Below are 17,501 nucleotides of genomic sequence, written 5' to 3' on the forward strand. Positions count from 1 at the left end.
ACAGCAGCACAACTCAGCTGCTCCGTAGCAAATATCCAGCTACTGTGCACCACTCTTAGAATCTCCTGGGAGGGGTTTAATACATTTAAAACATAAAACGTGAGTGCCCAGTAGGATATAATTTGAAATAAACGTTATAAATAAATGAATAATAAGTGAGCGAGGAAATAAATAAATGAATAAGTAAATAAAATAAGACATTCAGTTCCAACAGACAGTCGGAACCTCACATCATTTTTCTCAAAGGAAATATAACTGAAAGTAACTGTATTACAGGCTTCAGCAAGTAATTAGTACAAATTACTTACCTAACCAAGTGCCTCGCCTACCCGGACCGAGTTTCGGGTTCTGCCCCCGAGGACGCACTATTCGCATCCTATCTAGGCTTACAACAATGACTCTATTACCAGTTCACAAGATCTCTTTGCTTAAGAAATCATTCATTAACTTTCTGAAATCGTTATTATGACCCCATGAACTATTCAAGCCGCGGGCCCCATGACTGGGCAAGCCATGAGGTTCCATGACTAGACAAGCTATGGATTCCATGGATAGGACAAGCCATTGATTCCATAAACTCCACAAGCCATGGTTTTCAAAGAGTTTTTCTTTCGCAAACCAACCCCTTTCTTTAAAACATTTCCAAGGCCAAAATCTTTTTTAAAATCAGGCTCACAAGGAAAAAGGATAGAAATCCTACCTCGCACTATCCAACCTGGGACTAGCGTTGCCTTTTCCGGCTTCCGCTTCCTCAAGTCCCTTCAGTCTGAATCCTCAGCGATCATTGATGCAAGACAACACTTTAGGATTAATTCTCATTCCTAAAGCAATCCAAATCTCAATTTCCAACAAAGATTTCCTATTAGTGTGCCCTAATCCATTTTCATGTTTCAAATTATCATTCTAAGGGTTTTCAATCTCAAAACAATGATTAAAGATGCTAATCCATTCATCTCAAGTCCCCAAATGAAGCTAATTTGGGTTCTCCCCGAAAATAGGGGTCAAAACAGCAATTTAAAGCCAAACAGGGTCAAACCCCGTGTCAACCGGTGGACCGGTGACAGAAAAGTGCATTACCACCGGTCGACCGGTGGTGTGCACTCCGGTCGACCGGACAGGTCGACCGGTCAGGCCAATGCAATCCGGTCGACCGCACTGGTCAACCGGTTTCCATGTGATCCGGTCGACCGCACAGGTCGACCGGTGGAATCAGCTGCGCGAGAGAAGCTCACAGAAACCATTCCAAAAACCTACAAATCCAGTCCCAAATCCAAATGTTTCAAAGGAAAACCACTAGATCCGGGTTCTATGTCCTAAAACAAGTCCAAAGAACCTAAGATCTCCAATTTCTACACTAGTTTTACTCAAAAACCATCAAAATCCGATTTGAACCAAAAATAAGTTTTGAAATTTAAAAACTTGAGATTCAAGATAGGTTCTTTCAGTAATCTTACCTTGAATCCTTCTCTTGACGTTGAAAACGCTTTGAAACTCCCCTTTGGTTCAAGATTCGTTTGATTTGGGACAAAAATGAGAGAGAGAGAGAGAGTGCATGGGAGAGTGAGAGAGAGAGAGATGCACGGGAAAGGAAAGAGAAAAGGGAATGAAGGAAAGAAAAAGAAAAAGAAAAGGAAAGAAAGTGGACAAGTGTCAATATTTTAAAATAGCAGTCTAGAAATGCGCCCATACACACTTCTAGGTTAAAATAAATTACTGAGAATGAATTTAAATACATTGAAATTATTTAAACTCACACGTGTCAGAAACATTTATTAATTAATACTCAATTAATAATCCAGATTAGGCACACTAATAATCTCAATTACCTTAATTAATCTTAATTAATTCTTTAGGGTGTTACAACATATTTGTAACAATTATATTGACGCTATTTAATTAATTGGGCTAATTAAGTGGTCTAATTTTAGAGAGCCTAAATAGTCTCCTAACTGGGTATGGGCTAAATGGGTGGATACCCAATATTGACCCAATTATGTTTAATATGAGCCTAATGGAACAGTTTATAAAGAAACTTAGGTTATGATCCCCAATACGTCAAATCATTCGGTCATTTTCTCTCTTCCCCATCTAGAGAGATAACACCCATTCAAGAATCTGGTGATTTGACTGAGGAATACAATAACTCGGCGTACTCGTAGTCTTAGAGATTTCTGTTGAAGATTAAGGCTGCACAAGTATTTATTTTAATCTACTTTCTTAGTAATTTGGTGTGATGATTCCTGAAATGTGTTATAAGGATTAAAGTTCAACAAACTCTTCATCTAATTTTCATAATTTTGTTTTTTACTTATTAGTGTTCTTCGCTTCTTATATATATATATATAGCCAAGTAAAGCTGTAAACCAACATTTTTTCTAGACTATGGAAAGAAACATGGAAATCAACACAAGAAATGAAGGACGTCTTTCCTCCACGTAAAAATTATTATGTCCACATGAATAACATATGCATATATATAACAAATACCTAACAAATACCTTGCGTGAGAACTTCCATGATATAGGTTAGGAATTATTATTGTTTGATTTATTTCCTCCACGATATTGCATTATTGATAGACACGTCGCTCCCCTCACACACACACACACACAAAGCCTCGCGAGCATATTGAAGAGGTCCACTGTTGGTTTAACTAATTAATCAGTAAGCTTCATAATTGGCACAAACTCAACATGACAGCACGATAATAGTTCTTTTTTATATATGCATTGCCACTAAACAAAAATAGTCATCGTCACTAAATACATTTAGTCATATCTGTATATATAGAAATAAAATTGTCATTACAACCTTCAGTTTCCCAACCAGATATTACCCTTCCCGTTATAATTAAATTGATACGACAAAAGGGGGCTTAAGTGCATGAATGTTCAAAATCAAATAAGGATTGAGATTTTATCATCTCAAATTCATGACTTTCTTTCTCAAGTATTGCATGGATCCTGCAGTCCTACAATGAAAAGATATTAATTAATTAGAAATCCCAGTTCTTTGTCAATTCTCCTTCAAAATGAGTTTTATGCCTTTCAATGTCGTTTGACCCAGCTCAAGTGCTCAACCTGCCATCTCTTGACATATAAGCAGCATTTTTATAATAATGGATAGATATATTCTGATTTCTGATTGCCTCCTATATAATATGTTTATATAAAATAAAAAGTATTATTTAACATATAGCCAAAAAAGAATACCAAATGAAGTGTTTTGAATTAGCATTTTTATCGAAAATTGAGTGAGTACTAATTTAAAATTCAGAACATAAAGTGAGTTGTTGTGCGTGATTGAAACCGTTTTTTAAAACGGTTTTTACGTATTTCGAGAAACAAAAAATGAAAATAAAACGACGTTTGTTTAACAAATATTTTGAAAACGAAATGAAAATGAAAACGATGAGAATGATTTTTGTGAAAGAATTAGAAAACAGTTGAAAGTTGTTTTCACTTTTCTATTTTCACTTTTTAGTACTTATCAATAATATTATAATATATTAATTAATAAACACGATTTTACTTTTTTATTATACTAAAAACAATCTCTTGAAAAATCAATCAAACGCAATTTCAGAATTGATCCCGTAGTGATTCTCAAAACAATCTCATTTTTACTTTTTATTAAAAATAAAATCATTTTAAAACTAATTTCAAACACACCCTTTAAAGTTCAGGAACTAAAGTGGAATAACCCTAAACTTTGAGAACACTAGTTTGATTAATCCAAAACAAAAACGAAAAGATATCATTAGTTGGCATTATTTATGAAATTTCTATACATCTAATTATAATTAATTTGGTCAACCATTTTTTGTTGGAAAAAAATACCATCGTTAATTAGACCTTGATCTATTTCCACTATCTAACTTCCAATATAAAAGTTCTTCCGTTTATTATCTCAACTAATTTGATTTTTGCAATTTATGTATAGTTCAAGAACAGTAAAAGTACTGTGGTGAGTCCCACATTGACGGAGAGTGAAATACTCTTGTGGTGTTTACATGTCCAGAAGTTCTTTTCCCTCAGATTTACCTGAATAAGGTCATCTGATGTTCAAAAGAGGGGGAAAAGGAGAAGAAAATCTAACAAATAAATTTATCCTCATCTCTCGTGTTTTTGTCCTTTTTTTTTTCTTTTACCCTTAAATAGTAAGGGGAAAAGAGCTAGCTCAAAAGATGGAGAATATAATTGGAACTGAAAGAAATGCGGGGCAACATTGTAAATGGAAATCCTTGGGCTCTTATAAAACAGTAAGGTATATATACAGGAAAATTCTCCAATGACGCATAAAAAATATGTCTATATGAGTATTAAAGTCGTATATATTTTTTTAATTGCGGAATTATCAGATTTTCATAGCATCTCAACAAACAAGCTTAACACCATTAGATAGGCATACTCTTCTTAATTTGTTTTTAATCACGATCAAAAACATCAGTACTATTACTCTCAATGTATACATGAAAACCTTTCGAATAATACTAAGGATGTCAACTCAAATTTTAAGTTTTGTGTATCAATTGATGTGACAGGTAAGCTATCACTTTTTTTAATGGTAGATGTAATTTCTTATTATTAATTGACGTGATAATATTTTAAACACTCACAAATATAATAATAACAACTCACATACTATATTAATTAGTACACAAAAATTGAGATTTGAGTTTGTCTCCTCAATATTATTCAAACCTCTAACTATAAACCAAATTTTGCGGCCACAGATACATTATATATATATATATATAAACACATATGTATGTATGTCCGTATGTATACACTCACACATGTTAAAATATATGGGAAAACCAGCAGTGGTAATTGTGGCATGTGTTTGTCATATGGACCCAATGAAAGCTTTGAAAGTGGCATAAATGTGGGACTACTGGTTCTTTTTTATCTCTTTAATGGGAGCCTCAGCCTCACTGTAGCCACAACGTGGCCCGACCTCAACCGATTATTTGTGGACCCCAAATATCCAATATCTATTTAAATATGGCAACAAAATCTTCTCAATTTTATTTCCCTCTCTGGTTGGTCGTTTAGTCTCTCTGTCTTGTGTTATAGTGGAGACCTCTAATTGTTGCAATAAATTCTTGTTCCTACTCTCTTATATCCAATGTCAAACTGAACACGAAAAAGAAATGATTGAAACTCGTTTCCTATGTTCTTTTATTTATAGCTTCATGATGCTAGTATTGTAACATCAGGTTTATTATAAATACGGGAAATTAGTATTGCAAATAAGAAAAAATAGCGACTACACATTGGAATTGAATTGTTAACATTTGAACAAGTAATCTAATGAAATTTGAAAATTAGCGACTAAGTTTGAAATTATGTTAAACAATAGCTGGAGATGGTGATAGATAACCACACACACAAATTATAAATTAAAGATTGGCAATTAATTCAGTTAGCTGTCAATTTATGAGTATTTGTTATGAGTATTCATATATAATCAATAAATCAGTATCTTCCTTGCACATACGTGATACGTCACACATTCATCCTGCACATTTGGAATTTCCAACTCCATGCAATTCCCGGAAATTTCTTCACCAAACAACAAAATAAAATAAATTTAAAACTGAAAAATTAATAATAATTCTTATTGGTATAGGCTGGGCTAGCTGGTTATATCAAGCTTTCCAATATACACACAAAGAGACAAAATAGTCGTAGTTAATAATGAGCAAAAAGTGTGTAACTTCCCAATTGTTGGGTTATCCATATCGTGTAAGAAACTACGTACATGATGAATATTCTTTGTTATTTATTTAATTTTCAAAGACAAGAATCTTATAATTATTTGAAACAGATTATATATGTTGTTGCCTTCACAACACTGAAATTTATATTGACATTCTGGCATAAGTACAAGTGTACGACAATATTATTAGACGTTAGGAATCATTTTGAAGAAGCATGTGACAACTGATGAATGGTGATGATCCATCATATTCATGATGCAGCTTAAAAACCTTCTGCAGTCTCATTATGTATACGTACCGACTACCAATATTTGGTCATTACATTAATTTGAAAATAACTTCATTTTTTTGGTGGTGCATTGGTGTAGGTCTTAATTATTAAGTTAGATCATAAAGAATAATGTATAGGTCTCGTTAGAAATTTTGCCAAATTAAATTTCTAGAGATTAACTGGTTGTCACATTCAAAAATATCCTCTTTTTTTTTTACTATTAACCTGTCTACTTTAATACTGAGAAGTTTAGAAAATAATATAATAAAAAAAAAAAGAGACCGTAAATGGGATTAATAAACTAACTCCTTTTGAAGTATAAGGCTTTCGGGATGTAGATGACGATATCTATACAAATCGATCGAACAATGGTAGACGAAGCAGAAGTGAGTTATTCCTGATAATTAGCTGATTATCTTCTAGTTCAAAAACTATTGATAGATACTGAAAATAAGTTTGGGTATTTCTGCGATGAATGTGTGTTATCTGTCACTGATTACGGTCACAGTCGTTTCTCAATCTCTCTCTATTTTTTACCTTATTTCTGTACGCTAGAAAAAATACATATATATATATATGTGTGTGTGTGTGTGTACATATATATGGAATAAAATATTTTTTAAAAAGTATATATGGAGTAAAATATTGCTTCCCATTCTTCTAGTTAATTTATTTTTTATTCTTTCTGATATGAAGTTTTGTATAGGTTGTTAATTAATTACGGATTCTAGCTTTTTGCAGATGTATGTGTGTGTGTATATGCAATCTATACATGTATTGTATATAGAGGAGAAGACATTAATTTTGACACGTTAATTGATCATATAAAAAACAAGAAATTTTTTTTTGAGCGATAATAAATTACAAGAATTTAAGGTTGAAGCGAAAGGCAAACACAATATTTAATATATAAAAAAATATACGTAATTAAACATTTTCCACTACACTTGTGTGTATCAGTACTGTAGAATTTAAGGCCGAAAACGAAAGGCAAACACAAAACATCTAATATAACGTATTTATGAATAAAATGTAAACATTTCCATTACACTTAAGGCCCGCATGTAAGAAACATAATTAAACCACGTCACTACCAATTTGGTGGCAAGCAAAAGATGTAATCAACTACGTAGATAAGTTGACTCAGATGAAGCCATTGACATATTTCTTAAGAAGTGTAGGAACAAGGAATTTGTATGCTGCATCTGAGGGATGGTAACTATCCCAAAAGATGTGGCCAGCCGGATTTTCGCACGGCGGCGACAACGGATTACACAGTATTGCCACCTCTATTGCTCCTGTTCCACAGCATCCTTTGTCCACGTAATCGAACCCTAAAATCACAGTATCATTTCGCATACAATTAACTATATCACAATCAAGAAAAACCCTACATATCATTGTATTTTAATTTATCATATAAAGAAATTACTGTTTTTTTTTTTTTTTTTTTGTATCATTTACCTACCATATTTTTTATGGTTGACAATGAGGTCAAGAAGAGGGTTGTAAATGTCTATGTAGACTAGCCTGCCGTTTGGGAGTTGAGGCTTGAGAGAATCCAGCGTGGCAGAGAGTTTAGAGTTGAACAAGAGTGCTGCTTCATTGTATTCTTCTGCACAATCTCTAAGTAGTCCACCGCCCAATGTTCTTTGTGACGGCACACAACCAATTGGTGGTGTACTAAATAGTCCAATCCTTCTAGCCCCAAGTCCATACAGTTGCTGATCAACATTAATTTAGGAAAAACAAATAAACGAAACATATCTTAAGCATGTCAATTCCGGTTATATACTATATAATAGTAAAAGTAGGATTTCTGTTCAATTTTTAGTACATGTCTCAAACGATGCCTAATCAATCAGATAACGTTATTTTATGGACTCAGACGAGCAAATGTGTAAACGTTAATTAAAAGACATTTCAAATTTACCAATTAACACACCACAATTAGACAAGGAATGAGGAATATGAGTCGGTTAGAATAATATCGCTTAACAATTTTTTTTTTTTTTTTTCTACAAGTGTTAACTAGAGCAATAATTTGCAATTACGGTAATGGAAACTTATAATCAATAATACCTTAACGAAATCAGAAGCTGAGTTGAGCATGAGGTCTGTGTAAGCAGGAACATCATATTGCAACTTTCTTAAGCGGACGGTGAAATAGGTATTGGCAATGTCGTCGCTGCCTGCTACAACAAGAAATATTGAATTCTCCAAAATGAACTTTGTCCTTCTTTTTCCAACATTTGCTTTGAGCTTTCCTAGGTATTCCTCGAACAATCGTAGCTGATCCGAGAACGATAGGACTGACTGATTTTTGCATTAATACACTAATTAATTAGTTAATAGTTAACTAAATAATATGATAGAAATTGGTACAGAATCAAGTAATCCTTATTTTGGGAAAAATTATATAAAAATGCATGGTTTATAAGGAGAGATGGTGTGTATAAATTATATAATAAATATATATATATATATATATACCACTATTTGTGGTGTCATGGGATCAAATCCTGAGCCACCTGAAGCAAAGCATACCCCCGTGGCCAAATCTTTAGGATTTAGATTCGGATCCAAATACGCCGGCAAGTACTCTTTAATCCCCAATTCTTCCACTAAAGATTAAAGACAAAAATTGGATTAGCAACTTAATGGTGCCGTTTGGTAGCATTTATGAACCAATATTTAATGAAATTATGAACGCATGAGCAACCTAGCTATCAGCCCCACTTGTCTGCGTAACTAAAAAAACTATTGAAAGGATTTAAGATTATGATTTGGTCGTTAGATGTAATCATATAAGATTCTAGATTTACAAAATAGGGTATAAGAAAAATAATAAGGAATATTAAGTAATAAACAATTAACTAATTAAGCCAAGGCCTTGGATTTTAATTGGTTAAATATTTATCTCAACGAAAAACGTTTTATAACAAATCAAAAAGGGAAAAATCAGTAAGCTAATTGGCAATACGTACGTATTGACTTGTAGAAAGAAACATATGGTGTGTTTGGTTGGAGGGTTGTCATGGGTTTGAACCCAAAAATCAATCCAAACCTTGTCTGGTTGAGTAGCTGTTCGGCAGCCCCATTCTTGAGTTAAAAACTCAAAAAAAACAACTCGAGTTACAACTTTATTCGAGTTCATGTTTTTTTAAGTTTGAACTCGAGTTTGGGACTAAAACTCGAGTTTAAGTTTTCCTTTCAACTCGAGTTTAAGTTTTCCTTTCAACTCGAGTTCATAAACTCGAACTCAAATTAATAAACAGTATTTTTTCTATTCTTAAAAATGCTATAACTTTTTCGTTTTAATTCTGATTGACATGATTTTTTTCTATGCGTTGACAACGAAAAGACGAATAAAACTCCACCCATATCCCCGATTAAAATTTTCCATCAGCATTGAGTTTTTATTAAAATACTATGTAAATACAAATTCAAGTTTTGACTCACTCAAACACAAACTCAAAAAGATTCTTATCTCAAGCCATAACTCAAATGTACACAACCAAACACAAACTCAAGTTACAACTTCAACTCAAGTTATAACTCAAACTCAACTCAAAATCTACACTCAAGTCACCTAACTCAAAAACAGCAAAAGAACAGCCCCTAAATTTTTGAACTTCAAGTTGGGTTATGGGTTGATTTCAGCCCAAAATTGGGGTTGTTCTTTTGCATTTTTGAGTTAGGGTCTTGAGTGATGATCTTGAATTCAGTTTGAGTTATAAATTGAGTTGAAGTTGTAACTTGAGTTTGTGTTTAGATGTGCACATTTGAGTTATGATTTAAATTGAGAATCTTTTTGAGTTTGTGTTTGGGTGAATCAAAACTTAAATTTGTATTTAGATAGTATTTTAATAAAAACTCAATGGTGATAAAAAATTTTAATAGGGTATATGGATGGGATTTTATTCGTCTTTTCGTTGTGAATGCATACAAAAAAAAATCATCTCAATCTGAATTAAAATGAAAAAGTTATGGCATTTTTAATAATAGAAAAAATAATATTTATTAACTTGAGTTCGAGTTTATGAACTCGAGTTTAAGGGAAAACTTGAACTCGAATTTAGCCCCAAACTCGAGTTTAAACTCGAATTCAAACTCGAGTTCAAACTCAAATTTTACAAAAGAACATAAACTTGAATAAAGTTGTAACTCGAGTTCAAACTTTTTCTGAGTTTTGTTGTAAAAGAACAACCCCAAATGTTCTATAAAATTTACTTTCCCCAAAGTTCTTGGGGTTCTAACCCAAAATATTGTTCATTCCACCCAAATTTTTTAAAAACCCATAATTTAATAATGTATTTAAATATTGGCTCAAACTTTATTCATGTTTAAATCTTACACTATTAAACGCCAGTACGAATTACAAAAAAACTCACAAATAAGTTCAAATTGAAAGAGTAAAACCCACACAATTCTTACCCTTGAAGAAAAAGGGGCCAATGTAAAATATCAATGGTGATTCTCAAAAAATTACCAAGACTTAAACCAAATGGCGTGATTATCAATGTAATAAGAGTAATCTTCACAAATACTCCTTGAAAGTGTAGGAATCAGAATTGTTACTATTTATTCTTAATTAATAACATTTTTAATCAAATAATTATACTAACAAAATAGTATTTAATAAGAATAAAGGGTAAATATCTAAATTCATGCACTCTTCAGAGTAAATTATCTATTTTTTTCATGAATGAGTAATAAAATTATGACTAAAAAGTATCTGATTTCTGTAAACCGTGATTCATTTAATTTCACAGGCACATCTGTAAGGTATATAATGTACAGAGATTCAACCTTTTTTTTCAAAGAATTTAGATTGGCTTGATAAAACAACGGTAGAAGCTGACAGCCCGTACTCTGCTATTACCACACCATTCGTGGCACCTTTTTCACTGATGGACCACACTTATATTGTTTTCTTTTTTGTTCCTTTTTTTGTTTGGTTAGAGTTAGACGACAGTAGTCTCTCTCTTTTTTTCAAGCGAGGACAATAATAGCTAGTTATTGAACTTGAATCGAGCTCTGATATTCTAAATTAGCCTTGCTCGGCTAACTGTGTTACTTTTACAGATGGCAGAATAAATGAAGGAAAAAATTTTCATCGGTGTTGTTTACAGTTTACGTACAGATTACTTTTTCATTTTCATTGTATGGTTTATATTTTATAAGAATAATTTTAGTAAGAAAAACTACATAATATTACTATAATGTGTTTTTTTAAATAAAACAACAGAAGAAAACTTATAAAATTTATAGATAGATCAACTGCAAGGGTCATCAAAGAGTGTAATATTGTGGCTCATAAGTGGTCCCACTGAGTGAACCTATCTATGCAATTGCTAATATGAAGGAAATTTGTGGGCACTTAAATACCACAAATATTGTACTTATAGTCTATCTGCCTAAGATTTTTGTGTTTTTTGCTTCTAATAAGCGGTGATCATCATTACTAGTGTACATTGTTTCAACAAGTTAAAAATAGTGATTGAAAGTTTCATGAATTTTGTACAGTAACAAGTACTTGCAGGAGAAATAAAATTAAGGGGTGCATGAATTTGTGATGATCACCAGCTAGTAGAAGTACCTTGCCGTACATATGTTGTAGAAATAGAGAAATCGCTTCAGGAAACATGACTCTAAACCTTCATATAGCTTAGATATGCTTTTGCCTGATTTTCACAGTAAGCTGGAAAAACTATAAAATGATAATGATGAAATAAATTATAACCTAAATCCAAACACACGGGTCCCTGTTTCAAACGCGAAAGCGATGCATTTTATTTTACTTTATTTTTGTTATTTGTGGCCACAATATAAGTACTAATAAAACCACCTATATGGAAAGCCAACGTGAGGATCGCAACTGCAAGCTAGCTAGCTACGGTTGTTAAGTTAAAGAGAAAAGAGATCAGTAAAGTTCATCATATCAAGGTATGGATGTATTAAGGTTAGAAAGAAAAGAGTACTAGATAAGTTTATAATGATATCCTTATATATATATATATATATAGTATATTAGTACCTATTAAATCCGAAGGAACTTTCCCGTTGCCGAACCTGCCGGTAGGTTTTCGTCCCGCAAAATCCTGGCCATAAGGAGGGAAATCGCACTTGACGACAGTCTTGAGATTGTTGTTGTTGCCTGTGTCCATTATGGAATCTCCGAAGACAATAAGTGCTGGGACCGTCACGTTTGGCGGCAGCTTTAGCACTGCCTTTGACGGATGAAATAAGCAAATTAGAACCAAAATAGCAAGACCATGAAATATACAAGATGAGGAAAAAGGGGACATCATCATGACTTTCTTCATGAAGATCCGATCTGCTTATTAATTTGGTTTCTAAAGTCTTCTCCTTTTCTTTCTATTTTCCCAACTTTTGGACTCTTTCTTTCTAGGGGAGAAAAGGGTTTGGCTGGCTTGTCCGTCTCGTGCACTTGCTCCCTAGGTTGATATATATGCTAATACATTGGGAAAGCTTGACTTTTTTATTGCCTTTTTTTTCATTTGCTTATCATTATTAATGCACACGTACTGAGATAAGATGATCCAAGCTGTAAAAATGTATATAGTTTACAGAAGTACATATATATGTGTGTATCATCTACGCCTATAATATATTTTGTGTTCCCAAATATATGTGATATATGGTTTAATATTATTTAAAATCCGTTTGGTCAAGGTAAAAATAATAATAATAATAATAATAATAATAATAATACATTTACATTTATATATTCTGTTCATCTGTTGCTGTCCTTTTAATTCTAAAAGGAGTATGAATATATACTTAAAATTATACATGATGTATATATAACGATAGGTCATAATAAGTTTCATTGTTGTAGCAGTTTTTGGTGGATTCAGTCGGAAACTGTTAATATAATTACCAGAGAAAGACACCGGAAGAAAGAATATTGCGTAAAGTATATGTATTTTTGTCTCTTTTCCAATATTAACATCTTGTTGTACCGCACCCGCGTAACGCACCCACATGGGCTGCTTATTCAATACTAATCAATATTACTACCGTAGTACTATTCTATATATATATATATATATATATATAAACTACGGAGGGCCAAAAAAAACAGCAAAGTAATTAAAGGGCACTTAATATATGGTTAATTTATCAAAAATTTATAGTGTCACGCAATATTTTAAAATGGTCAGGCATATTACCATCAAATATAGAAATTTGATGACGTGTGTGATAAAAATTTAAGTTCTTTAATTGTCATAAATTTTTTTAATCAACTTTTCAATTTATTATAATTATCATATCAATATTTTACGATTAAAATAACGATACATATGGATAGATAAATAATATAGTAACTATTAAAACCACACTCATATATATATATATGACTCTAATAGTAGGATAAAGTTTTAAACTGCTGAATATTTATCACGTTTTGTTGAATTTTAATTTTTTTGACCTTAATGATGATGATGGTATCTAATAGAGACACATGTTACATATTTTTCCGTATCCCAGCAAATAATTCTTAAAAAGAGAGAGAGATGAGATCTTCATGGTAGGTTATGAAAAAATACCTTACCCGTCAGGTTTTGTTTTGATGTAAATTGTGCAATTTTGTCCTTGAAATTACTTTTTACACTCAAACTCCTTGTATATTGCTTAAATTATATATGCAGAGGTATCCCATTATTGATCAAGATATTCTCCGTCAATACATCTTGATTTTTCAGAAAATAGGCATCCCCTCTTCTAGCCAACAAAATTAGGGTGAGAGGGAGTTAACGGCCCGTTTGGTTCGTTAATTTGAGTTTTTAATTCAAGTTGAGATGTGATGTTGTGTGATAACTTTTTACTGTAGTAAAAAAGTTAGATGTGACTGTTTCTGAAAGCTTTTTACTGTAGCAAAACTTGAATTCTAAACTCGAATCAGTGAAATAAACGATATCGTATATAAACTCTTTTGATCAAAAGTTGTCTATATTTAGGTTAGCTTTTCCTTTTTATTTTAATGTAATTTTGATGAAATATAAGTCTCATTCATTTCACTTAATTTAAATTTAAAATTTAAATTTTACTACAATAGATAATTTTTAAAAATATTCATATCTAACTTTTTAATTATATTAAAAAAAATTTATATAAAATTATATTTTAACTCAAATTAAAAATACATATTAACAAACTAAATGGACTCTAACCTTTCAAATCATTAATGTAGAAAAACAAATTAGATATGTTTCCCCGTATCGTAATCATGGGAATGATATGTTAGCTTTGCTGTACTTGTCATAAATTTACGTTGGCTGACAAGACAATTTAGTTCTAGTTATATTAACTATTTCATTTTACCCTTTAACTTTTCACGTAATCAGTTGTCTCGCTCATCCGTACCCAAAGAATTATGATTTGTGCAGAAGACGTTGTACGCTTGGTCTTCACCTCCTCCTTTAGATCAAGCCAATGTATATAGACCGCGTTTAAATCAATAATTTTAATTTTAATTTTAAATTTTAAAATAAATTTATTCACAAAAACTTTTTTATTTAAATTTTTTTGATAAAAAAATATTATAACAAAATCAGAATTATTAATTTAAATTCCTTAACCAAATCGGCTCTAGATTCTATTCAGTAGGGCTGTAAGAAACCACCCTGAACCCGACGAACCCGACTAAGTCGAGCTAACCCTACCCAAAAATCACGGGTTTTTAATTTTTTATTTAATTTTCAGTTTTAATTATACCTAACCCGCACTGCGCGGGTAGGGGCATGGGGTGGGGTTACATGAACTCGAGGTAACCCTACCCGGCCGAACATGTTTAAAGTAGGTAAAACAATATCCAACACTTCAAATTCTTACTTTCATAAGTTTATGGACTTTATACTTTTAAACTATTAACTTATTTATGTTTTGGATTCACGGTTTGTGTAAAAAATGCTTGTATGTCATAGTTGTTGAATTAGGACATTCTTTATTTATATTAGAAGTGTTTGATTTCAAAGTGAGTGTTTTAATTGTTCAACTTGCATTTAGACCCCCTATTGAAGGAAAGACATGTTCTGTTTGATAATGATTTCTTCTGTAACAAGCACAGATTAATTGACTAAAAAGTGATCATGTGGTCCTTGAGATCACTCTTGCTTTATGCATATTGTGATATGAGTTATTAGTCTTTATATTTATTATGCCGCAATTTTGTTGCGTAATTATTTACTACAATAGTATTTGCATATATCATTTATTACTCATTTACTACAATAGTATTTTATCATTTATTTGCATATATATAAGAGCCTCTTAGATTAAAATTGATGAAGTCATAGATTAAAATTAATTTTCACCAACCCGAGTAACCCGACCCTACCCGAGGTCACCCGAAAGGTTGCGGGTTTGAAGACTTAAGAGAGTGTCACGGCCCAAAATTTTCTCAACCCACACTAGTCGGGTAGGCTCAATTTTTTGGCTCAACCCTACCCTACCCGGCCGATTTACACCCCTACTATTCAGTATTCATGCACTAGCTGGTGGACTACCTCCTTGAAATCCCAAATTCTTCCCTCATGAGCTCATTAATGCAAAGCATGGTTTATCTCTCTGTGAATTAAAATCCCGTCTATTTTATCAATTTGAGTTTAGAATTCGAGTTTTATTACAGTAAAAAGTTTTTAAAAACAGTCACATTTAACTTTTTTACTACAGTAAAAAGCTCTCACATAAAATTATATCTCAACTCGAATTAAAAACTCGAATAAGCAAACTAAACGAGCTTTAAATCATTTATAAATTGGATTTGAGTTGTGATAAGCACATTTAAGACTTCTTAATTTCGGTAAACAACCAAACTCCATCTACACAACCTTATTTTTCTCTGAGTTGCGTTGAACAAATTGTAGCAGCGGTTATTGTCAAATACAGATGAATTTGGATTCTTATGCTTGCACACATTAGATATGGGGGAAAACAAATGATTTCCTCTACCTGCTCTCGGTCTGCCCATTCTTATTTTCACATGAATGTTTTCCACTTGGTACCACAGTTTTTGGCTTTTTTTGTGTTTATAAAATAACAAATTAGTACAATAATATTCCTTTCCCATGATTTTGTAAAAATGGTGAAAGTGTATGTTAAAACACCATAGGAAAATTTCTAGATGACCACGTTGTTTTGCCTTATTGGTGGAATTTGATCTAGTTTTTCAATTAAATTTTAACATTCTAATTTATAAGTGATCAAAAACACTAATTTTAACATGGACACTTATAAATCTAACCGTAAAAATTTATTCAAATAGTAAAAACGTGTTCTAGCTACTGGTCGGAAAAACCTAGCTATGTGAATACGGTAGAGTGATATTAGTCCTTATTACAACTAATAAGATGTGTGGATCTTACTTGTGAAGTTTGGCTTGACGGCATTTAAAATATTAAAACATTAAAAAAAAAGGGGCCTAATTTTTCTTTCATGAAGATTATATTAAATGAGGCACGTACCTCCAATTCTTATGAATTTTTAGTTAAAAAACTAACAGCTCGTAGGCATGATCTAAATCTAAAGGTGGCATCCGTTTACGTATGTTTATATCTATACATGGCTGATAGCTCGTAGCCCCTATATGGAATAATTGGTTTTTTTTTTTCCTGCTCATGCTAGCCCTAGCTATTCTAAATATATACGTACCTACGAGAACTTTATACATTGTCATGCATGTGGATTACAGTATGTAATGAGATGAAAGTACTCGCGTTATTTAATATTTGTCTTGTGTTTTCGTTCTTCTTCATTTTTTTTTTTTTTTGATAAAAAAAAAGTTTGTTGGATTGACTAATTAACACCACCAAAAAGGGAAGCACCCGAGCTCGCTATGATAAATTTTCTTTGATTTTCCGGTGAAAGTCAGCAGTACTTCTGATCTCTCTTTATCAAATGAGAAGAGGTGGTAATATTTCAAGAGGAAAAGTAGAGACTAGAATAATTACATGTATGTACAATTACGCATATTATACATACATATATACATAAAGAAATGTTGAAAAGAAAATATCCAGTAAATCCGATCTTAATTGTTAACAATTAGCTGTCATATGACAACTGCACATTTAAGGATATAATATTGTCCTGCATTTTGTTGACAAAATATATCGCTTAGGATGTTTAGATTAAAAAAAATAATAATAATATAATATATTAAGACATAGAAGAGCGCCCATAATACTTGTCGTAATAGTTGACAATTGCTTTTTTAGTAAGAAACTATAATCTATTTGGAATAGTTCTACCTAAATTAGAATTTTATAGTACTTAACTGTTTATATGTTACTTTGTTTACTTTCTTACTAAATTAATTGATCAGGAAATTGAAACTTAAGAGCTAAACTCTATGATTTGGCCGTGTGTATATAAGATTATGACACTTGACAGTACTCAACAAAATTAAATAAATTTTGATAAGATTTGCTCAAAGGTGTCTTCTCACTTTTCCCATTAATCATCACCTGATATATT

At 31.9% G+C, this 17,501-nt stretch overlaps 1 protein-coding gene across 1 annotated transcript; it reads right to left on the reverse strand.

Moving 5' to 3' along the window:
• Window positions 1-6,904: 6,904 nt before the first annotated feature.
• On the reverse strand, window positions 6,905-12,420 carry LOC21402368 (GDSL esterase/lipase EXL3). Its single transcript, XM_010106982.2, has 5 exons — window positions 12,037-12,420; window positions 8,490-8,620; window positions 8,079-8,312; window positions 7,465-7,720; window positions 6,905-7,330 (listed from the first exon to the last, which is right to left on the reverse strand). Exons 1-5 carry the CDS (start codon window positions 12,323-12,325, stop codon window positions 7,140-7,142), a joined length of 1,101 nt encoding a protein of 366 aa, XP_010105284.1. The 5' UTR covers window positions 12,326-12,420; the 3' UTR covers window positions 6,905-7,139.
• Window positions 12,421-17,501: the final 5,081 nt, after the last annotated feature.

The sequence above is a fragment of the Morus notabilis genome, unplaced genomic scaffold, assembly GCF_000414095.1.
Source record: "Morus notabilis unplaced genomic scaffold, ASM41409v2 Scaffold262, whole genome shotgun sequence".
NCBI classification, from domain to species: Eukaryota; Viridiplantae; Streptophyta; class Magnoliopsida; order Rosales; family Moraceae; genus Morus; species Morus notabilis.